The sequence below is a fragment of the Astatotilapia calliptera genome, chromosome 7 (genome assembly GCF_900246225.1).
Source record: "Astatotilapia calliptera chromosome 7, fAstCal1.2, whole genome shotgun sequence".
Taxonomy (NCBI): domain Eukaryota; kingdom Metazoa; phylum Chordata; class Actinopteri; order Cichliformes; family Cichlidae; genus Astatotilapia; species Astatotilapia calliptera.
Genome location: NC_039308.1, coordinates 55,801,598 through 55,825,725, shown reverse-complemented (window position 1 = coordinate 55,825,725; position 24,128 = coordinate 55,801,598). Strand labels below are relative to the sequence as shown.

General features: G+C 40.3%; 1 protein-coding gene across 3 annotated transcripts in view; it reads left to right on the top strand.

Moving 5' to 3' along the window:
* scaper (S-phase cyclin A-associated protein in the ER) overlaps nt 1-24,128 on the top strand; it is a 59,174-nt gene that overhangs the window by 20,954 nt on the left and 14,092 nt on the right. For all 3 annotated transcript variants that reach the window (XM_026175937.1, XM_026175935.1, XM_026175936.1), the window contains 5 exons: nt 3,425-3,561; nt 7,283-7,348; nt 7,777-7,903; nt 15,287-15,402; nt 22,866-22,989. In XM_026175937.1, coding sequence (XP_026031722.1) covers nt 3,425-3,561; nt 7,283-7,348; nt 7,777-7,903; nt 15,287-15,402; nt 22,866-22,989 — 570 coding nt within the window. The remainder of the gene's footprint in view (nt 1-3,424; nt 3,562-7,282; nt 7,349-7,776; nt 7,904-15,286; nt 15,403-22,865; nt 22,990-24,128) is intronic.

Genomic DNA, 24,128 nt, shown 5'->3' with positions numbered 1-24,128 from the left:
TTTTTGTGTGTCATGGAGCACTTTTCCATGGGAAGGCAGCTCATTAATGCAAGGTAACCTCTCAGGCTGCAATATGAGATTGGCTTTTCAGCAGGGCTCATTGTGAAGGTGACAACTGTTGGTGCTGTACGCAGAACCTTTGGCTTCAGCAGCTCCTTCATTCAAAGCTTTTTTTTTCAGTGATGAGTAATTGATAACTTTCCTTTTTTTAATCATTTCCTTTCCAAATGCAGTTTCTTTTTGTTTCCTTTTTGACAGCATCATAACCTTGGGTTTGGGGAGAAAAACAGTTTATATATGAACACTTATGCCTTGTATTTGCTTGATTCACTACATTTTTAGCAGTAATCCTAATACAACCTTAACTTGTCATTTTTCAGCACTAATCATTCAGAATTTAGGTCGTTGCTGAGGTCATCCTCATAATATCCTGCATCTTAATCTTGATGTCATGCTTGGACAATTTGTATTAGATGTGTTATTACAGGACTGAGGCTTTAGCCATTCCTGTACCTCTAATATATAACATTTAGATGTCCAGAATTATCTTTTCTTATTTAAAGTGAAGAGACTTTGTTTGGATAGATTCATCTGCTCCACATATTATTTATATCAAAGCTCAGTTTCACAATTTCATTCACGCCGCTGCCAACTATTTTTCACTGTGGCTCCATAACTCTTCCTGCAGCGAAGGATTTTTAATTAAAATGAAGATGGTTTGTCCAACTGTGCTGTGAGGTCTGTGAGGTCACTCCATAGTTTTTCAGCAGAAGCCGATGTGCCCTCATATTTTTTCATTCTCTCCCATTCTGAGAGACTTGTGAATTAAATTGAAAATTCACTTGTATTCAACAGGGTGGATCGATATACGGGTAGAGGACTTGAGATTGCTTTCCTTTTTTTTTTTTTTTCTGCTTTGATATAATGAAATAACATCCAAAACCCATATAACGCAAGGAATTTATATCTAGGGTAATTAATAAATAGGTTTCTCAGAGGAAAGGCTGTTCTTGTCTTTAGCGACTGGCAAGCACGATGAGTAGAGTGATCGCCACGCTGCATCGGGTATCAGAACTGACTTAGGCGAGGCACTGAGTAGTCCTCAAGGACTTGTTGAAGCTGTACTGATAGATACAAATAGAGACGCCTGTTGAAATGTCCAGAAATTTTCTCCCACCACACACGGTTTTGAGATGTGCGGTCGATTCGGTATAGCAACAAAGCTGCTGTTTAAAAGAGCAGTCTCTCCACCAGAATTTATTTGTGTAGTTCAAGCGATTTAAGATTATTTACCTGATAATGAAGGAATAGTTGATTTGCTTTTTTGTTTGCTTTCTGTATGACTTCTGTCCTTCTTTTATGACTGTGTGATTTGCTCAACTAGCAGCCGAGTCTTATCTCTTTATCAAAGAGACTGCATGAAAAGGCTGTTTGTGTATGCCAAATGGAAGTCTACCACGCTGGCCTTTGTATGGTAGAAAAGATGGACTGGATGAGCATATCTTGTAGAATTTGTATTTCTGTAGGCTGTCTTTTTGATCTGTTAAAGGGCAGTTTGTGTCAAGAGGAAGATGAGATGTTTATAGTACTATCTAGTTTCTCTCACCAGAGGCAACGTGTAGCTGCAATGCCCTTTGACCAGTGTTTGTGTAGTTTTGTTGCAGAGGTTCCTTTGGTAGGTAAATATATGTTGTTAAATCTTCTCATCCTAAATTCACAAAGTACATAACAACCTTCAAAAAAGACAAAACAAAGAAAAACAGAATTTATATCCCAATGGATACGTTTTATGTAACTAGTCTTTCCCAACAGATGTGTTTTATCTGTTGGTGAAGCAATTCCATTAAGTGAGCAGCCAGTTCACAGGATGGCCTCTCTGAGAGATTACTGAGCTGCTGTCTTCTAAGCGAGGGATAGCTACGGTCACGAGATATTAGTGACCTGTGATATCAGTGAAACGAGGGCAGAGGTGTGCAAATGCAAATCAGAGGAAACTACAGTCACATTCATTTCAGTGAATCGGTCCTGAAGCTTTGAAAATCTTGCTTCAACTTTAAATGAGGAATGTAATATTGAGATTTAATTGAATTTAATATTGTGATTGTGTGTGTGGTCAAATTTAAACTGGCGTGTTTTGTGTCGTCTTTGTATAGAAACTAGAACTAGAGTCACACTCTGTTACTTTTGAAAAAAAAAAAACCCAAATCATTCAAGAATGCTTCCAAATGAAGTGCCTTGATTTCTTTTATTCTTTTCTTGAACATTAAGACAGTGTCTTAGTTTTTCTCTCGCTCTCTTTCTCTCTCTTTTCAATTTTATATGTATTTGAAGCAAATGTCCCATTCTTAGTCTCCCATGGTTGAAATCCTGTGAATCTTTAGTTATAAACTATGTTTTCCGCAGTAAGTAATCCTTTAGTTTTAGGCATTAGTTTTGTGGCACTTGTTTTGCTTTTGCACACTTGAGCCCAACTAATGACAACTGTTTCATACGACGCCTCTCGGTGAAGAGCCCTATTCAGGGAGCAGGTGCAGGAAAAACTTTGACCAAAGGCTGTGGCATCACACAAGATAACTTGCCTACATAACTGAAACCCTTTGTCTGGGGCCATTGTATCCTTTGGGGTGCTGGATGACAGTGTAATTTAGTAATTGGTTTCTTCCGCATGTGTCATGCTGTTCAAATTGGGTTATATTCTCTTGTCTATGAGTAGAAATATCATACTTGTCTGACAGGAAGCAACACCTCCTGGCCTGCAGCATGTCCGTGGGCAGGCAGGTGGCTTCAAAAGAGCATTCATTACTGAGAGTAATTACAGTATTCAGTGGTGTTACTGAGAGGTATGCAACAATGTGTCACATAACACATTCATAAGACTACAAGTTGCGTCTAATAATATGGAAAAGGATTAGGGTCACAGGAAAAAGTACAAAGTGGGCACGTCTTTTTGTTTTTTGTCAAATTCAGATTAAAGTCAAAATTTTTGAGGGAGGAAAAAAACGTTGGAACTCATCTTCACTACTCAAAGAGGAGAAACGAACACAGACACTACTTTTCCTGCGATATGTCAGTGTAGTCTTTCTTTTGGTCTTTGCCTTCCTTCAGTTTACTGCGTATAAAGTGAAGAGTGTTAAAATTGTACGTAAAAAGTAGCAAGCAAATGCTGTTTAATTGCTGTTTGTACAGGAACAGTATATTTGGTGCAAGCAGCAGTGTTGTGTTGTGGCTGACATGGTGCAACCTATATTTGTTTCCATAAAAGTACAATGTCTGCCTTCCAGGAAATGAGTGCTAAAGTTATGCACTTGCAGAAAATTACTTATTTTCCTTCCAGTGCGGCTCTCGGAGTTTGTTATAACCAATAACCTGAGAACAATTTGTTAGTAGCTTTTGATATTCTGTTTTTTTTTCTTCCCTGTTCTAGGAGCATCTTTCCTTAAAAAAATACATTGTGGATATTTTGACGGACAGCTCTGTTTCTTCGGAAAGCGTGAAGGATGGAGAAGAGCGGCAGAAGGCACGAAAGAAGGCCAAAAAGCTCCGCGCCAGGATGAACTCCAGGTAATTCATCCATTTTCTCTCTGTTACTGTCAGTCTCGATTTTTCTCACCACCCTCTCGCAGGCAGGAGAGGACAAACCTCAGCCAGGACTTTTTTTTTTCCTTTCTTTTTCTTTTTATGAGTGACAACGATATGGAAAACAGATGTTACGTGCATCCAGGCTTTCTACAAGGTAACACTGATGATGTTAATTTATGACCACTTTCCGTGATTGGGGAGCAAAGCTGCAAATCGATCCGTGGCTCTCCAGCTTTCACCTGTAAAGAGCTTTCCTCCAAATTACTGCCATGGCATTGCCAAATCTGAAGCCTTCCTCAGTACCAGCGATGTATGTTCAAGTATGTATGAGCCATGCCTATTTTTCTTGTTCTGAATTATTGATTTTTAAATGAAGTATCAAAGAAAATCAATAGCAATCAACAAATAGGAGGTGACGCTGCTGTGTGTCAGAACCTGGACCTGAACTCAATCAATCCAGCTGGCTGTCAAAAAAGAGATTTGAGGGATGAGACATGCAGTGCGTACTGTGAGATGGTGAGATGGTACCGATGCTTATTATTGGGAAGACTTACCCTCAAAAGACAGCAATCGCACAATAAAAAGAATGAATGAATTATAAATCAGCATATTATATCTATCAAACTTAGTCACGGGCTGAAAAATCATATTAACAAATGTGTATGCAGACATTAAGAAAAAGTGATCTGCTGAACATGTTTTTGTTTTGTGTTTTTTCAACGACACTCTTGATCCAGCTAGCTACCGCTTTGGATGCCTCATCTTCCATGTTTGATCACTGAAAACTGATTCCCTAAACTGAATTTGATGACTCATCGTTACTGGCCAGGAACCATATCAAAACATTACTATTCTTTTCACTTTTAATATTCGCTTTTACAACCGAGCTTGAAGATGTAATTAAATGAAAAAACAGTGGTGATACACGCCAGAGGAAGAGCATAAAGACTTTATGTACACACAAAAATACCAATGTAATGACACGACTGTGGCTCCCGAAGTATAGCAGGTGTTGTAGTGTTGGTACTTTGAACCCCCTCCTCCTCCTGTCCTCAAGGGGTTAAGTGTCCTCGAGCAAACCCTGATGTCCGGTCAGTGCACGTGGACGCACGAGCATTTTACTCACTGCGCTGATAATGTTAATGGCATGACTAAACATTTGTTTCTCCTGCTCTCTAAGAATTCACCACCACTCATGAATTTTAAGGTTGGATAGCTTCGTTTTCGTCATTAATATTTTTATTTTTATTTTTTTGGTAAAGAGAAGGGGGGAGAGAGAGGAAAAAAGACTGGCTGTGATGGTCGAGTACATGTCGTCATTTGTTATCGCAGGGGTTTGTGCTGTTTTGTGAGTGTAGGCTGACCTAATGATCCTCTAAAATCTTATCACAATTAAGCTGAAAATTTGGCAATGAATGAGTTTTCACTGTTTTAATAATTTATAGTTCAGAAGGAAAAATGTATTCCAAAGAGGCAACTACAAGCTGAAACTGCCTTTCTACTGCAATGTTTTATTCTCAGCTCTGCTGTTTTTGGCTTTGTGAGACTCAGCGGTACTGAGAAAGTGACAACATGATCTGCCTCTGTTCACCATCACTCGCGCACCAGCTCTGCTGAGACTAGCACTCAAAGGCAGCAGGCCTTCAGAGGTCATAAATAACACAGAGCCCCTGTAAACATAAAGGTGAGCTGCTTCACCGCTGGGTGGAAATGAACCGTTTTATTGGAACACCGTATGGTGTCCGTAAAATGTGAGTGTGTCTCACAGGAGTTTAAACTAGGCCTGCATGGAGCCCTGTTGTGTCATAAAGTGGCACACACATACTTTAGCCCACTTATTTGGCGTAACTCCTCTATAATAAATTTTTTGGAAGGGAAAATAAGCTATTAAAATTTAATGTAAGTAGCCTGTCAGTGTCAGGATGAGTTCTGGACTTTCAAAGCAGAGTACACACTGATACTCAGATATGAGCTTTTTGCCTGTTTCTGGTTGCTTGTGGTTTGTTTTGTTGGCTACGTGGACCTAAGAGTGACGTGAATATGTAGACACGCCTTATAGAGTATGGAGAACTGCATGAGGTGCTAAGCATGGCCTTAGCTTGTGTTACCACCCTGATTCCTTAGATAAAGGGAGAAAAAAGAGGTTCCCTTAAAGGAAAAACATATGTCCTTAATAATACACAGACAAGCTAAATGGACTAGATTGAATTATTGAACCATTGTCACTTTTATAAAGGTTTTACCACTTGTTATGACCTCAAAGTGGGTCTGTTTTGCAGTGTAGCCATGATTTGGATGTAAACGTGGAGAAAATTCTCTGTAAACAAAATGGAATAATTAAAAGGAATCGAGATCTCGTGTATTATGAAGTGCTTATAGCCCTACACTGTAGAAATGGGCTTTCTCCGTTATTGCCGAACACTAAGATTTATTGCCCATTTTTTACATGACTATAATAAATTGTGTAGCAATTGCTCCCTGTTTAACCTGATTAGATATAAACCTGTCAGATTAATATTGTAATCTCATGAATGGCAAACAGAGTGGATATAGTTCAAGTCCTTATTAAACCATGTCTGTGCTACCTATTTATCCTGCTCACGTGGCACATAAAATCACTACATATTCAGAATGAACGCTGAATCAGGCCACTTAGGGATTTTTTTTCCCCCTTTGCTTATAACTGTTGAAAATCTGTTCTAATGATTATTTTGTAAGTAAGTATTTTTTCTTTTCTGTTAGTAAAACTGATTTTAAGGATTTTTATGATAAATTAATTTTAAATAACATAATCAGTTAAATGGACTAGCGCTTTTCACTATAGGGTACATTCACCCAGTCATTCACATTGGAATGCATTAGAGGCAATTTTGTGTTCACTATCTCACCTAAGGACACTGTATGTGAACTAGAGGAGCTGAGGATTAAACCAATGGCCTCAAATTAATAGATACAAAATTAGCATTGATATTGAATTTCTGACTGCTTAAATTTGTGCACTGGCTATCTGTGATTTTTAGTCATTTTGGTCAAACTGTGAGGGGAAAATGTCAGTGTCTTTTGGATGAACAATCTACTCTTCACAATCTCTCGTGTTCAAGGGCAGACTTTAGTTTGAGCAGGTATGGCCTGTTGGAGGAAATCCACTTGTCGTCTTCCGGGAGGAGTTTGATTCTATCAGTGTAGAGACGATTAACCGGAAGGTGCCCTGTCAACCTCTGATCAATAGTTACTTATCATGTCTGGGAGTGTGTGATTGACAGATAAATGGACCTCTCCATAACCCATTTTCACCCACAAACATGCACAAACACAAAGTTTGCCTTTTTCAGACTGGAGATGTTGACTAACGCCATGGAGATGACAGTTCTCTAATAGCCATGGTTGTATTGCTTCTAACCCCCATTAACTGTTTGACAGCGAGGGCAGCAAAGAACTCTAGTCTCCTTGTTAAAAATGGCAGGAGGGAATTAAGCCTTGGTGACATGAGTAGATGGCAGCAAAACACAGGTCCCTGCAGTGCTGCTGTCTGATTATTTTAAGCCAAGTTACATGGTGATTGGCTGACAGGCCAAATAAACAGACTGGGTTTGAAGTATTTTCTCTCTCTCTCCTCACACTTTGATCCTTCGTGTTCGTTACTGACGGGCCAAACACTTTTTTCCTGGGATTCAAGGACTGTTTCCTACTTCTCTCTCTTTAGAGCAAAGGAATATGAGACATCAATGGAGGCAAAGACTCAGGTCCCTGACTCCCCATACAAGGCCAAGTAAGTGTTTTCTTTTGTTTGGGGTTTTCCCTTTTTTTTTTAAAAAAATGACATTTTTCTTCTGTATTAATATTTTTCCCCTGATGTTTGTAGTGCTACATCTAAAGCTTTCTTTAAAAAAAAAATCCATTGCTTATTTTTTTTCTTAATCACATCTTTAAATCTGTAAGTAAATAAATCAGAGTGCAGTTATATCTCAAGTGTCAAAAATATAAAAAATGTAAATGTTCTATTGTTCCATTATTATTTGTTTTTGTAAAGTGTTCCTAAAATTGACTCGAAGAGTTCTTTAATCATCTTTTTGTTTTTGTTTTTTGTAGACTAATCAGTTAATTGGTTAAACATTTTAGCTTTACCAGTGGTATTAAAAATCCTAAATTAAGGACAGATGTTTTAACAGATTTATAACTTTTGGCTGTTATGTTCAGGTTGCAGCGGTTGGTGAAAGACCTGTTGAAGCAGTTGCAGGGCCAAGATAGCGGGCAGTGGGCCAACAACAAGGTGTCTGGTCTGGACCGAACTCTGGGAGAGATCTCACGCATCTTGGAGAAGCAGGTAACTGTCTGTTATGTTTTTATGCACGTGAAGCCATCCTTTTCTTTAATATAAAGGTCTATCACAAAGGTTTTTGGGTTGCATAATATGCTAGACTGATCTATGGTTTTACACTGAGCAGTCTGCCGCAGTGCAGAGGTCATGCCAGCCGTCTTTTTAGTTATGAGCTATGTTTTCGCTTTCTGCATACCAACTTGCCTTTGGTTGTTGGCTAATGAAGACCAGATTAACAGTGTTTACACTGTGCACATGGTACCAATAGAGAGGCTTCCTAGCACGAGAGCAAGCATTGTCTTGTGTCTGTGTGGTTTGCACGACTCAGATGTCGCTGGTTTAGACTTTGCTAAATTGGATTTCCAGATGAAATGTCATTGATGCACAAGACTTTATTCAGCAAAGATCTTTTAATTTGACTATACAAAACAAGGAGGGGTTGGCTTTTATTATAAATACTCCTACCACAACTGTATAAATAAATGATTTAAAAATGTAATGGCAAACTTTCTTGAATACAGTTCAGGTGAAACAAGGCTCTATAAGCCTTGTTGCCTTTTTTTTTACAGTTTTTTTTTTTTTTTAAACAGTAAAAGTCGCATCAATTTGAGACTTTGAGGGTTGGAATTAAAACACCTGCCACCATGTTTATGATGAGGAGAATATACGGCCCACTTCCTGTAATGAGGCATAAATTTCCTGCCAAGTTGTGGTTTGAACCATCAAAACATCCCACTGAGCATGCCTCTGGGCGTGAGGATAGAGACATTATGGTGTCCCATCAGTAGTGACGGGGCCGGCTGGAGAGGCTATTACTGAATTTCCCCAGGGAGACGGAGAATAAAGTGGCAGAGGTGGGTGGCATGGTGTTTTGTAAGGAGAGAGGAGGGGACCGGTGTGATGTGACTAGCGCGCAAGCTGTTACTACACGAGGACTCCTCCTCTCAGCTCCACGTGGTCCCAGTGGGAGGTCACAGGTCAGTGGGCCAGAGGAGATGCACTGCATTCAACAGTGGTGTCACTTGCAATAAGCAAATCAAGTGAAAGTCCTTTTGCCTTGTCTTTTTCCTCAGTTTAAAAGCAAGTCTGTGAAGTATTTTGTCAAGCTCTCCTTTACCATCTTTTTGCAGTGGTATCCATTCAAAGTTGTGTCGAATCATGATTAACCAATGAGGCAGTCTGGGGAGTGCTTCTCTCCTTAATCCTTTGACAAAGTCAAATAAATAGAGTCTCCATCAGCATGGCTGTCTGGCCCCTGAGTCACTTCAAGTCGGAGCCGTTTTGATTATTTGACCTAACAAGCATCTCTCATGTCATTGACTCACCTACAGATTTGTTTTTCTCCCCCATATCTGATTCAGTCTCCACTTTCTCTCCTAATCCCTTCAACAACACCCGATGCTCCTCTCCTGCGCTGCTGCTTGGGTCCCAACCCCCCACCACCACCACCACTCACTCCTTCTTTTCTCTCTAGGCTACGTCTAGTCTCTGACCCCACTGTGTTTCTCCCCCTGTGGCCTCTAATGATTTTTCTTGTGTCAAACCTGATTTTTTTTTTTCGCCCCCTCCCTCCTTACTTAGGGTGATTAAGAGAAGCAATTCTCCCAATGTGCTCCCCCTTTCTTTCTAATGCACACTCGCCTTATTGTTAAGCACTTGTATTTATATATTGCTCAAAGTCTTTACCATTCCCTTCAGCTGAAGCTTGTCTAGAAAAGGGCAGGAGCATGGGTCTGAGAGCCAAATACTGCACCAAGATTGTTTCGTTTTCATTAGGTAGCACTCACAGCTTGATTTGAGTGAGTAGTGGGATTGGTGGGAGTTGTATCTGGGGACATGGGGGAAGGTGAAGGGCAGAGTGGAAGGATTACAGGGTTTCTCACTGGGGCCTCCAGCTGACTGACAGGTTAAAACCCAGATCAGCAGCGTCAGAAGTTTTTCCAAAAAACAAGAGGGAGAACACATTACTTAGTTCATTTAATAAATGTGAAATTATAAACATAGTGTTCTGGCACATTTTAAATGAAGTTGAATTTTAATTTCTGGTTTAAAATAAACAGTTTATTTTGAAGAGAGTTGCAAACTCAGATGTTGAGGTTCTCGGACAAGCACGTGCACAGCGGATCTGAACCTTTCTCGATATAGCTTGGTGTAGGTACATGTGAGAACACAACTATTGCAAACAGTGTGATCACAATCTTTAAACTGCATAGAATAGCATAAAGGCTCAGTGCAGCTAGTGAGTTTTCATTCTGTATCCTGCCTGCTGCACTCTGTGCTCAAACAGTTTCCTAATCTAAACCAATCGGAATATTGGCAGAAGTGATAATGCATCTGAAGTGGACTATCTCTTGATTTGTGCTACATGTAAGAAAGGACATGAATCACATTTATGTGCAAAAACAACTCTATTGCTATATTTCTTGCTTCTTGTGGTTTTTTTTGCCATTTACTGTCGAAAACAGGTTCTCCCAAAAGCATCAGTCCTTAAATATGTAGTGTGCCAATGAATGATCTGTGTAGACCTGGGGAAATCTAGGCTGACATGATTGTTTCATTTTTCTAAATTATCCCCCTTCAAAAATGAAGTCACTCATAAAGCAGACTTTTCAGATAAGTTTGATATATTTTATTTGAAATCCTTATATCAGACCTGGAGGTTTTTCTTTGGCTTAACCAAATGGGGAAGATAATTCTAAAAATTATTTGGATCGTTGGCGGAAGATGAAAAGTGTCTCTTAGTTTTAGCTCCAGTGTTACAGAAATTTAACTATAGGCTGTCATTTCTGTCTTCCAAACAGCCCTGTTATTTCTCCACCATGAGACCAGTGGGTAGTGGAATAGCTTTAAACCTCTTACTGTATTAGATTTAGCTGAAGACAGTTTGTGGCTTCTGTGGTAGGTTTTGGTTTTTGTGGCCTTTTGATTGATCATGTGTTTTTTTTTTTTCTTGAAATAAATAAAGTTTGTGAATGAAGAGCAAATGTGGAAATGGATGATTCCACACAGCCTCCTAAATCATATGCCATTATGACTTGTATAAACACATGTTTATACTTAGAAATTTTGACTTTAAAGTGTTTACTCCTGCAGCCTTATTGTGGTTTACAGAAGACTTGGCATGCTGTATAATGATGACATATATGTAAGGAGATGATCATCTGGTGTACTTGGTTGTGAGGGAGGATGAACCCTTGACATAAATGAAGACCCAGATGAAAGTTTAAGTCTTGCCTTAATTTACTTTGCCAGTTCTTTTCCATCTGTTCGTGAGGTAGCACAGTTGTGCCTTCCTCTTTGATTTGATTGGATTGTCTGGTTTTAGGTGACTATGAAAAGCAATTTCTCCTGGTCACTGTTGCAAAAAATACCAGCTGCTTTGGTCCTCCCATCAGCCGGCGTAACAATAGTTACCCAGGGCGAAAATTAGATTAAGTCCTCCCGATGTGTTATTCAGGAGCTGCCTCTGACTTTCTGTCTTTGCCCAGTCTTTTTTTTTTTTTTTAATTCTTACGTTTTTTGTTTTACCAGGTTGCTACCGCTCAAAGACCAATTAGAACTTCAAGCACTGTTACTCGTCTTTAATCTATGATCATACTTTGGCTATGGTTAACCTGGTTTAATGCAAAGAATTAGAGCAAGGGATAACATTCAGCCTACAGTAAAACTTTATGTGCATGCAGTAATTGTTTTAGATATACTGACAATATTTTACACTGGATTTCACAGCCCATATTGCAACTATAAGATTGTCTTTGATATGTACAGATTGTGTGACCTCATAAGACATGTTTTAGGCCATAACTTAAGCAGGAATACTGAAGTACTTACCAACTGCCACACAATATCTTTTACGATGATGTTTTATAGAGAAAGGTCAGCTTCATTGTGCCACCATACTGTTCTGCAAAAACATGCAAAAGAAAGTGCAATGACTAAGAAGAAGACATAATAATAATAATGGATTGCATTTATATAGCGCTTTTCGGGGCCCTCAAAGCGCTGTACAATTCCACTATTCATTCACTCTCACATTCACACACTGGTGGAGGCAAGCTACAGTTGTAGCCACAGCTGCCCTGGGGCAGACTGACAGAAGCGAGGCTGCCATATCGCGCCATTGGCCCCTCTGGCCATCACCAGTAGGTGGTAGGTGAAGTGTCTTGCCCAAGGACACAACGACCGAGACTGTCCGAGCCGGGGCTCGAACCGGAAACCTTCCGGTTACAAGACGAACTGCCAACTCTTTGAGCCACGATCGCCCTATCGTGGGTTTGTTTAATAGGGTTTGTTTGTTTGTTTTTAATAAAAACCAGCTGGCAATGCTATCACCTCACCTCACTGATATGTGGCTAAGAATATAGTCTCCAACAACTCGCTTGGTCATCAACCCAGTTCTTGCAACATTAGAGTGAATGCGTAAGATTTAGTTTCCCTGTTTGTTTTTGAGCTAAGGTGGCCACAATGAGTAGGGAGGGAACTGCTAACTGATAATCTTATCTACTCTGGGGAAATGTACTTATTTGCAGTCTTACCCAAAGTGTTGGAGTATCCTGTTGGGAGCCCTGGATGGAGGATCTTTATTGTAGCTGTCTCTTAGGAATGCAAGTTGTGAATCCTCTGATCTTAGAGAAACAGAACACTGTTTTCATTCAGTTAAGTGTGCATGCAAATTCAGCTTGCTGTGTATATATGCTGTCATTGTAATTACCTTCATATAAACACGAATACTGTTGCTCCGCCTTGGGTTTGGAGAAAGGATATATCATCGCCAGATGCTTGTTCCATTTGCTTAGAAAGGCAACTGCATTACATGGCGGCAAGATCAGCAATTCTAGATCGCAGGCTGCTATCATACAAAACAAGGCTTTATTTAAACCATCACAGTCTGATTTTGTTTTCTGTAGACCTAAAGGTAGCAGTTCAGGTAGCTTCAGCTTAATCTCTTCACCTGTATTGTTCTAGATAAATCTGTCAGCAGGACAGGAAAGGAGCTACTGAGCAACAAAGTCTTTTCTGTGTTATTTTTTTAATTTTTTTGCAGGAGACAACCAGGACTGGGCAGGTCCAAGTTACCCACTCTAATACCATTTGAGAAGCTACTATGAATGAGCTGCCTTTTCTCATTTAGCCCAGAAGCTTTTAGGTTGGTGTGTTGATGAGGGGTTGAGCCAAGTTCGGTAATCGAGACCTAATTGATTAAACACGGAAACCTTTGGCAGTGTAAAGAAAGGAAGTCACAAGTAAGGTCTTTTAAAAATGTTCGCGTTGACTCTTGAGAGCGTCATGGAGACTTTTGCCATTATGTTTAATGTAAAGACTTTTTTTTTTTTTGCGTGTTTAAATATTTTTTTTCCGTCTTAACACTGGAATTAAGAAGCCGTTACCTCAGCAGCCGGCACAGATGACAGATGAAGAGCTTATCTGTAATTTAGTAAAGCGTTTGTCTTTCAGTGTGTTCGGGCTTGTTGGCAACTTCCCATCTGTGGAACAAAAGCACTGTGAAGTGGCTGGATTTTAGTGCTGTCACAGCTTTGAGGAGACCGTAACCTCATTAGGTGGAGGAGTGACCTGTAGGCTCTCTGTAGTTGTGTGAAGAAGGCCCTCCGTCAGCAGCTCACCTCCACTTCCTCTGCTCTTCATCCAGCCAGGCACAAACATGCCTCATAGTCAGTACCCACTCCAGGATTTGTATTTGTTGATGTACGAGAAGCTGTAGCAACAGCATCCCACATACTGCCAATTAATCTATCGTCACAGGAGACGGGGCCTATCTATTTACATGATGTTAGAAATCTAATCCGCTATAATTATAGGTTTCCTTTGCAGAGTCATTTTATTTGTATTTTTATATTGTAAGTGGAGTAAGGAAAAAATAATTCAACAAGAGGAACCAATGGATATCATTTTAAGTAAGAAATATTTCTTAAATATTAATTTGTTCCTGCTGAAATTCTGTAGTTATTAGTTCATTTCCTCACTGATTACATGACAAGTGATGTGTGACAAGCAGATGTATCTAATAATAATGCCGATTAAGGGTTAGGATTCAAAAAGGAAGTTTGGTTTGAACAGAGGAACAAAGTAAAACTTTCTCTATTTTTTTCTATTTAATGTTAGTAAGATTCATGCAAAGGTTATTTCTGCCAATCTTTTTACTAAGTTGGAAATACCCAAAGATATTAAAATTTAAAATATCTAACCTTGTTTTTTTTTATTGTTTTAAATAAGTTTTACATACCAATCGAATTCCTATTTGTCTAAAGCCAAAGTGCAGCCCCTGATAATAATTTATGTAGTGCTAGAGTAAAAAAAATATACCACTGTGCATCTCATTTACCCACGGTTCATGTCATTTTGTGATATAGGAACTCAAAATGATGCTAACTTAGCATTATACTTGTGTTCCAGTTTTTCTTCTGTTTCAGCCATCAGTGCTGACTACATTTTCCTAAGGCGGCTCACTGAGAGTTTAAAAAACTACAAACCCATCCAAAGTTACTGAATTCCATGAGGAAACTCCAATATCCCCTAAACAAAGATGGCAAAAACACTGACTAAAAGACTTTAATTTGTGCTTTTTCCAGGTTGACTATCATCATATGCCGCATCCCTATATTGGCACTCAGTGATCAAAACTTTGAAAACTCCTGGTCTCAAGGTTTTGCTGTCTACAACAAACTTGGATGGAAATTTAATCTATAAATCTTAACCAATTAATTTTGTTGACGTTTTTATAGCTTTCTGAAATGCATTGCCATATTATTGGTGTGAGAGCCTTCAACTCTCGGTTTGGAAATAATGTATTCTATAATCATGCCAGCTGGTGGCATCAGCCACTGCCCTCTCATTTGTATTTGTAAACTATAATATAGCAGTCGTAAATAAAAGCATGAAAAGAACTGACCAGAGCCACTTTGATATTCAGCCATTTATTAAAGTTCACCTAAAATGGAATGTTTCAAACCCAAAGAAGATGAATAATAGTGATGATCCAGTAGAGCTATAGTGTCTTGCTATTAGAACAGTTCAAATTCTCTGGGTTGTTCTGTTCTTAGATCGCCTGCGTGGCATTTTCTCACTTTTACTTAGCCTGTTGTGATCCATTGAGACCACCCTGATGCTAACCGGAGCCTGCAGAGCATTTTGCCTTTCACTGAAAGTTCACTGTTGTGGGGCGGAGTCAGGTTGTGCACTTTTGAGATTAAACAGGAATACTTTAGGGATCACTTTGTTTCACATTTCAATCCTTTACCCCTGTAGGAGAAAGAAAGGCTCCGTCTCCAGCAAGAGCTATTTAATCCCCTGTCAGGCCGGCTGCTTGCCGTCCCCTGACTACACCTTTGTTTCTTTCTTACCCTCGCTCTTTCTCTGTCCTCTCCTCAACAGAATAATGCAGACCAAGTGGCCTTCCAAGTAGGCGGTGGCCTGTCTGCTCTGGAACAAATTTTACAGGTCATCACTGCTGCTTCCACACCCACCGCAGTTCCCCGCATTCCTCTCAAGTGAGTATCATCACAAAATTAAGAATTTTTGTATTCATGTGAACCAAAACATATAAATGTGTTTTTTGTTTTAATTGTTAGCTTTATTTATTTATTGCTTCTGGCTTGACCAGAGTTGGAGTTTGAATTTTAAAGATACTGATTAGACTACAAAATACATAAATCAATAACCATGGAGGACAACAAAAACACAAAACATAGAATCGGGTTAGGTTATTTATCTGTGGCAGTACACACCTTAAACACTCATTTTTAAAAAGACAAAGTTCTCTTAGTGCAGCTTTGTGTTGCAATAAATAAAAGCCAAAGCGTTGAATATACAGTGGTATTAACATTATCACATGTTGCTTTTTTGTTTGTTTGTTTGTTTTTGTATTTTTTCTAACTAAAAGATAAGAAAGGAAGGAAGGATGGGGATGCTTCTGAATGATCCATATTGTTTGTCTGTCTGTTCTCTGCTGAATTCACAGAGACTCTTAGCTTTTACAGTCCTTCTCTGCAATGACTCCTCTATGACTTTATCCTTTCAATGACAGTTGCTGCTCTGTTTGCTCCATGTGAACGTTTTTGCAATCGCATAAAGCAAGGGAGCTAATGTCAGCTAACCTACCGTATTTCCCGGACTACAAAGCGCACCTAAATATTAGCCGCACAAGCTAAAATCAGGGGAAAATCCTGTTTTGTACATACATTAGCCGCACCTGACCAAAAGCCGCAGGTGTTTCAATGTTGACTTATCATATGTAAGAGAATATGCACAAAGGGAATTGTCAGGAAAGAGATGGCTGTTTGGAGACATCACTTTTATTAATATTTTGAAAAACAAGTTATGGGTACATATTTGCACATGTAGTACATAACAATAACCTACAGCACACCAGAAAAATAGATTCGGCCTACCTTTTAGGCTCAGGTGCAGTGACACAGCTTTAACAAGAAGAAAAGTCAGTCATTCACCACCATCTTTCTCTTCTTCCTACGCACTAAAACCACCAAAGTCCTCTCCTCCAGTGTCGGATACAAACAGGCTCATGATGGCTTCGTCATCCACTCTTCTTCTCTCCTTCGTTGTCACTTTCAAAACCAAAGAAATCCTTATTGTCAGTGTCAGAGTCGAACACCCTCAGAAGGGCCGTGGCGGTGTCCTCCTCTCCATCATGCAGCAGTCCAGCCCTTCAAAATCCGTTGGTGATCGTGGATGTTTTCACACTTTTCCACGCTGTCAGAATCCACCGGTGGAGTTGGGCATAACTTGCTTTTTGGGCATAACTTGCAAGTTTATCGCCGCTCATCATCCACGACTCCCGCTGAACGCGTAGCGCTACTTTGAAGTTTGTTTTTCGCGCTACTTCGTACGGCACTACGTTGCCTGGCGGACGGACATGTGACTAACATACCACTCTTGAACCCCGATCCTTCCGCCAGGCAACGTAGTGCCGTACAACAGCGGAACACACAAAACAAATCGTCTTACGATATGACAAAAATCACGGACAATCCATAGAAAAGCCGCACCTGACTAAAAGCCGCAGGGTTCAAAGCTTGTGCAAAAAGTAGCGGCTTATAGCCCGACATTTACGGTACTTTATCAGCGTTTACAGTTGCTTCATCTCAATAAATACTCTCAAAATGTATTAATGAATAACAGCGCTGCCCTTCAACAAATGGGAAGCATTTCCATTTCTGTAATCAATTTGTGTTCTTTCTTTTCTCTCGAAACACAAAAAGCACATGTGTCCCATCTATCATTTAGAGTACGAAATATTTTTGAGTTGTGGGTCTGGCGCTTGCATGGCCTGCCAGTAGATAACTTCAGAGAGCCTGCCATAGTCACAAGTGGGACTCTGTAATGGACTTGAATGGCCTTGCTTCCCCCATTCATTAGCATTTACTGGTCTCTGACTCTCTGCTAATGGACAAATGCTTCTTATATTTATAATGCTTTTAAAGGGCATCACATGTATATTGTTTCTTCTGTTTTTTTTGTGTTCTCTCTTTCTCAATCATTGCAGTCTTTAAGAATTTCAAGCAGACTTCTGAATTCGAAGCAGTATTTTGTTGAAATGAGACTATCTTTGCAGCACAAAACGTGCTCACAATAATCTCCTTGGCATTGTACATCTCTTTAACATGCTTGAATGAAAAGGTAGATTATTAGGGCCATGTGTTTCTATTGTTGGGTAACAATACAAGCAAAGTCTTGAGTGAGGAAGAAATTATTTTTGCTATTGAAAAGGTCTAAAATGAATGGTTCTTTTCAATAGCTACAAAGGATTTTGTGATTATCTGAAGAAAAGCATGTGTATGATAGTTTATTTACAACATATACAACAGTTTAATAAATGAATGCACTTATTACAGTAGCTTTGTACCCCAGAGGGTTGTAAGCAGAGATTTCTTTATGGTTTTTGTAAAATGTAAAACGCAGCAGAGGTCACGCTCTGTTCTTGTGTCAGTCAGGTCAGTGCAGTCGGCGGCTCATGACGAGATGCAACATAAGGACACAGCCCGGCCGTCTGCTTATCACTATCTGTCATCTGGATTGCTGTGTGGCCTAATGGGCTGCTATACAGACGCTAACCCCGGAGTGAGCTACATTATCTGTTTACAGTGATGCTGCCATATTGATCACCTCCTCCCACCAGATAAGCAGAGTGATTTACAAAAAAAGGCAGCTGCCGAGATGCTCCTGCCATATCTCTCCCAAGGGAAGCTGATTCCATCTTGTTACCATTACATTAATGAGCTAATTCCTCGACGAGGCTCCACTAATGTTCTGGTGTAACCCTGTGGTCGCTGGAGTGACTAGATCAGGGTTTATGCAGTCGCTGTCGTTAACGTCAGATGAAGAGATTTCTTACAAGAGGCACAATAACATCCCAAACTTTGGCATGAGCTTTGTTGAATTTACATCAGTTTAGATTTTTAACTTACTTTTGATTTTCATTGTTTTCATTATTTTTCCAGTAATTCATATTTGTCCCCATTTTAAGTCATTGTTATTAGAGACATTGTTTAATGTTAAGTGACACAGCTGAGGGTTGTATCCTCACAGTTTATTGTTGTATCAATACAGTCTTAGATTATAGTGAAAAATCCATTACAAGTCTACATGTATTATCAAATTAACTGTACAAAACCAAATATTATTAACTTTGATGTCTACAGGAATCACTAGACCTTATTTATGGTTGGGTTTCCTTTTTGATATTTGTGGTTAAGACTGCATACATAACTACATCATCTTATAGATGAACATTGAATCTTACCCCTCATCATGTGTGCCAGCTGCACAGAAGCTAGCTGTTTTGTCCTACTCAGTTGAAAGTGTTTCTTTAGTGTGGGAGAAATAAATGAAGGGGTTGATCCTCGTTTCTGTAGCCGGTGTCCTTTTACTGTCCTTCCATAATGACAGCTGCAGATTATGAGTTTAGCTTAAATCCAGTGCATTTTTTTGTACACTGATGGAAACTTATACTGAGTTGGTATTTAGATTGCAGATGCCTTGTCCTTGTGACTGGAATAGGGGTCACAGTGGGGAAGGGAACAAAATGCACAAATGTTCACAGTCTCAGTGCAAAGTGTTATCTTCCTGTACACAAACTGAACAATGAGAGGAACAGAGGCGCTGATCTGTGCCATTAGGTAGCAAAGATGAAATTCAAACATTTATTTTCTGAGGGTCTGGTCATATTCTGTGTCGATAGTTTCCAGTAATTTAAAGAAAGACGGCGCTGTGATTGTAACAGGTGAGCTCCAGAGAGAAGTTTACAGTCCCTGGACATGCGTGTTAACCCAATTTGTCTTTCCACTTCTGTCTCACATGACCTGTTGTATCCTGTGAAATCAGACCTGCTACCTGTGGTTTTATTTCAGGATGTTTTCCGCCATTTGGGAGTGTGTGCGTGTGTAGGTGTGTGTGCCTTCACTTGTGTGCATGGTGCGGCGTGACGGCTCATCAGATTTCTCCTCCTTCATAGCAGGCCAGTGTGGCACGACAGCCAGGGTAGATGTCTTGGAAGCACTCAGGGTATCGGAGAGATCAACAGCAGAATCAAATTAAATGTCATTTAGATAGCTCTGAATGAAGGGATTGTTTGACAGCACAAGGAAATGGGTCTGCTCCTCACCTTTTATTTTGGCTTAGGATTCTTTTTCTTCCCCTGTTTAAGAGGCAAGGGCTCAACCTGATCTGGAAGTTAGTCAGATTTCTACAGTGCTGCCCCCGTCAGGCTTGACTGCACACATAGGAAACTCACAGAAAGGGCGAGGAATGTGAGACTGAGGTTGAGGAGCACAGATCTCATTGCTGATAACTCAAGGCAGTGACAAAAAGCATAAAGACCCTTTTTATATGCTTGTTGTCCTGTTGTCAGCTGAACAGACAGTTGGCCATTTACCTTGATAAATGGACTTGGGTGAAAGATAGCTGCAATCCATAGCCGTATATCTAAGCGCTAGGGAACCTGTGTTTATGGTTGTTACTTCTGATTTATTCCAGAGAGTTTATTAGCCACACTCTGGGTTTTTTTTTGCAGACAAATCCTCTGCTTCTGGAATAGTTTTGTGCTGTTATATTATTGAATTATTTGTTTGCCTATCCTTGTTGATTATGATCACTAAAAACCAGCTGGCTCCTGTGGTTTTAAGTGGTTTATGGGGGTGCGAGACAAGATCAAGTGCACTACTTTCATGTCTGTATGAATATGCCTACCTTTCATGTAAAATAATATTCCTTGCTTGTGTGGGATTAAATTTAGTGTAGGGAACGTACATTGTTCTTTTATTTACACATTATGGTCTGTCTTAAACTCCGCTCCCAAGTCCACCAGTGATGATCCATGTTGATACTTAAAAGCTTAAATCCTGGGATAGCCAGCAGTTTTGGAAACCTGGTAAACACAATATTTCCAATGTAATGAGAATCCCATAGTGGTGTAGGGTGAGGAATGTGGAGAGTTTAAATAGACTGGTGCACATCAGTCCCCACAAAGTTTTGGTGTAACACGAGAAAGGGTGGTGTGGCACTTTACCAAATTGTTCCTCAAAATCTTTGACTGGAGCTGTCAATGAGGGCTGTTTAGAGGGGTGAGATTCCCAGAGGGGCTGGACTATCAGGTGTCGTGCTCATCAAGCTCAATTAGGTGGGAGGAAACCAAAGACAGATCACCGCGGTGGTTCATTGTACACTCTGGTGTAAGGGCATATAGCTCAAACACGCCTTTGACAGCTTACTCATTTGTTAAGAGATGGCCATAGACAGCCCTGATTAGCTGTGTTACAAAGCAACTGAATGCTCATTACTTGAGAAGTTAATTGAGTTGAAGGCCTCTCTTACTACTTTCCAAGCAATTTAATAAGAATACCCTGATCAGTCTTGCCTTGAATTCATTTTTAAAAGTAGTTTTAACTGTTCTACTACTGTTGGACTATTTTTTTTGTTCTAATAATACACTTTGTAGTATCATTTAGTAAAGTAAATATCCAGTGTGTCCTTATAGTCTCCTTTAAGAGGGTGGAGTGTAGGGTGGTGGTGGCTGAGGAGCTGTTGGAGCAGCCGGAGTGTATCCCAGCTGACACTTCCTGGACTGGTCACCAGTTAGTCACAGGGATGGGACGCTAAACCGTGGAAACAGCAGTTTTCACAAGGAAAAGTGTTTTGCAGCAGCCAATGTGAATACAGGGGTATACTTAAACTTTGTCACCATGGGAACACTTTAAAAAATGAAGTCACGGATAGACTGCATTTAAAAAGTCTCAGCTGTGGACAGACCGACCAAAATGTGAAACAAAATGAAGTCGGTGCCGTAGCACTAGATTGGACAATAAAAAGGGGATTTGACAGTGCAATAAATAAATTTCTAATGACTTATTTGGAGTTTTCTTTCTTTTTTTTTTCTGCTTTTATTTGTCCTAAAAACAGTTATATCCATCAAAATTCCACACAAGCATTTGGCAGATTGCAAACCCTCAAAATCTCAGTGTAACCTGAATGCTAACATGACAGTAATCAAGTCAAACCCTTCCTTGCCATTTAATCTGATCGATAATTTGATAACCCTACTATTGTGCACTACTTCACTCAGATGTCACATAATCTCGAATGACACGCCGGTGACCGAAAGTAATTCGTGACCGAAAGTAATTCGTGTCCCTTTGAAGATTGTACACGGCAGCTACCAGTGTTTTCATGGGTGAAAAGTTTTTGAGTTGTCGGTTTGGTGTTTGTGTCGAAGCGAATTTTTGTGCAACGTTGACTCGAGAATCGAGCAGTGAGAATCTGATGCTGCATGACTGCACACAAAGCAAAGTTTGGTTGAGTTCTCATGTTACCTCACCTTGTTGTTCTACAAACGCTCCCCGTATCAGTGCACTTAACCATTAGTTAACTTTTTCCAGTTCATAAAGACATGAACTCCTCAAATATCTGTCAATGTATTTGCCGCACATTTAATGATACAGTTTGTAGTTTTTTGACGTGATTGTTTAGCGCTCTCTCATTGTTTTCAGGTGTATGGACGTAATCCTTGATGTCAAACTTGGTTGCTATCCTCGAAACATAATGTTTCTCATATTGTTACACCGTTCGATGTCTTAGAGCTTTAAACTGTTCTGTCAGTAATGTTAAAAAAAAAAAGTGGGCAGCGTTATTGACAGACGTTAGTGAACCTCCACCTAATCCATTTTTCTTCACAGTCCCAGTGTGGTTTGACCGAAAACGCGCAGCAGATGTGAAGGTTCGGTAGATATCAAAATGTTTACCACTTGAAATAAACATGGCCTACTTTAGGCACTGGAGAGGCGGATTCCTTTCTTCCAGCGAGCAGATAGGACACGCTATTTCTCCAATGGCTAAAATATACAGTTGTCAGAAAATATTAACTGATGAAACGGGGCAAGGGGGGGAGTAGCAGTCACAGCAGAATGATTGGTCAGTTATCTGAAGCATTAATCTTCTCTGGGGCTTGTTGTAGAGTAGACATAATACAGAGGCACGCTGACGGGCTCAGCACTGACTGCTGCCTGGGGCTGCCTGGCGGCTGTGCTGTGAGGAGCTGCTAAGAGAAATAGTTTTATCTCTCCAGCGGAAATGCTGCACCATCTCTGCCAAGATGAGACCGAGATTGAACTCAGCACCTCTGAAGGTGGCTCTCGTGAAGGGAGTGTCCGCATAAGTAGCTGATATGAGTGTTTTATATCTCAAATCGGTTTCCTTACTCTTGCTGTCAGTGAGATATGCTTTTGACTCGTGAAGACAAACTGCACCCTTAAGGAACCACAAATATAGAAGAGTGTGTTTGGTTTTCTAATGCCTGCAGATAGTCTTGTCAGTGCCCCGGTCACGTTTACATCCCAGTAGTTCATGTTCTTTAACAAATTGGAAGGGGTAAAGCGTTGTGCCCTGAGGTTTGTCTTATGTCAAGCTTTTGATCAATAACAGTTTTGTCATCTTTTTCTGTTAGATCCCTCTGTTCTGCTGTAAATATCTACAATCTGGCATGCTCCTGCTGCGCGCTCAACTGCTCCTATGTGCTGTTTAGCAACAAGATAGTCCTCCTTATGGACCTGCTGCTGCATCAGCTAACAGTAAGTGTGTGCATCCCAATGCAGAAGATGAGAGATGCAATGTAATACAGTGTTTTGTGTGATTAGTTTCTGCCAACAACATTATTTACATTCCTATTAAGTACAGGAAATATAGAGGCAAACATGCTCAAAGGGTGCTTCCAGGTGTGATCAAACAAACACAGCCTCTCTCCTAGCCACACATAAATGTTGCACATGTTAAGAATTCCATGTTTTCTTTACATTTATCTGCTCATATACACTGGCTTGACCATAAAGGAAGCAGCGTTTTTACTGCTGTCTGCTACAACCGCAGTGTTAATGAAAGACAGAGTATGACAAAGAGCTAGCGAGTAACAAACCGTTGCCCGACTTCTCCACAGATGCCTCTCAATTGAGGGAATGTGAGAGCATAGTCACTCGGGGAGGCACGCGGGCATGGGAGGCTGCATTGCGGCGGCATGTCAGCCCCATATCCCTCAGCACTCTGAGAGAAGGACTGTAAACATCAGTCCGCTCCACACATCCAACGGTGGCGGCTCACTGGAGCCGCCTACACTCGCAACCCAGACAGGACAAGGCACAGACACAGGGCTGTGGTGCACGCATGAACTCTACTGGGGCTTCCTTCCCCAGTCGAGTTCCAATCCAAGCAGTCATATTTCCTTAGGGCACAGAGGGAGAGGTTCGCCTGTATGCTTCAGTTTATATAAAACATATCCCCACAGCTGCTCTGCTGACTGACATATCCAACAGCACCGCAGAGGATGAACTAACTTTTCTCCTCACGTTGACTGCAGATTAAGAGTTGAGCTCAACATTCACTCGAACTCCGATTCGATTCACAAGTTGTGATTTTATTTGTTTGATTTTTTTAAGTTTACAACTTATATATATAACTTTGAGTTTTGCCTACGCCTGCACATATTCATGTGCGCGTCCATGTTTTGGAATTTGTGTGAGAGTAAAGCAGTGGGGGTTGCACTGCCATATGAACATGCCCCCTTTTAATTAGATTTGTGGAGAATGTCGGTGGATTTACCTACGCTGTCAGCATTCACCCTAACCATTAGACCAAATGGGAAGGTTCGACCTTTGCGGGGTTTCACATTAAACAGTAGCACTATATTTTAGCGGTGGGCTGCTGTTTTCGTGAAGTT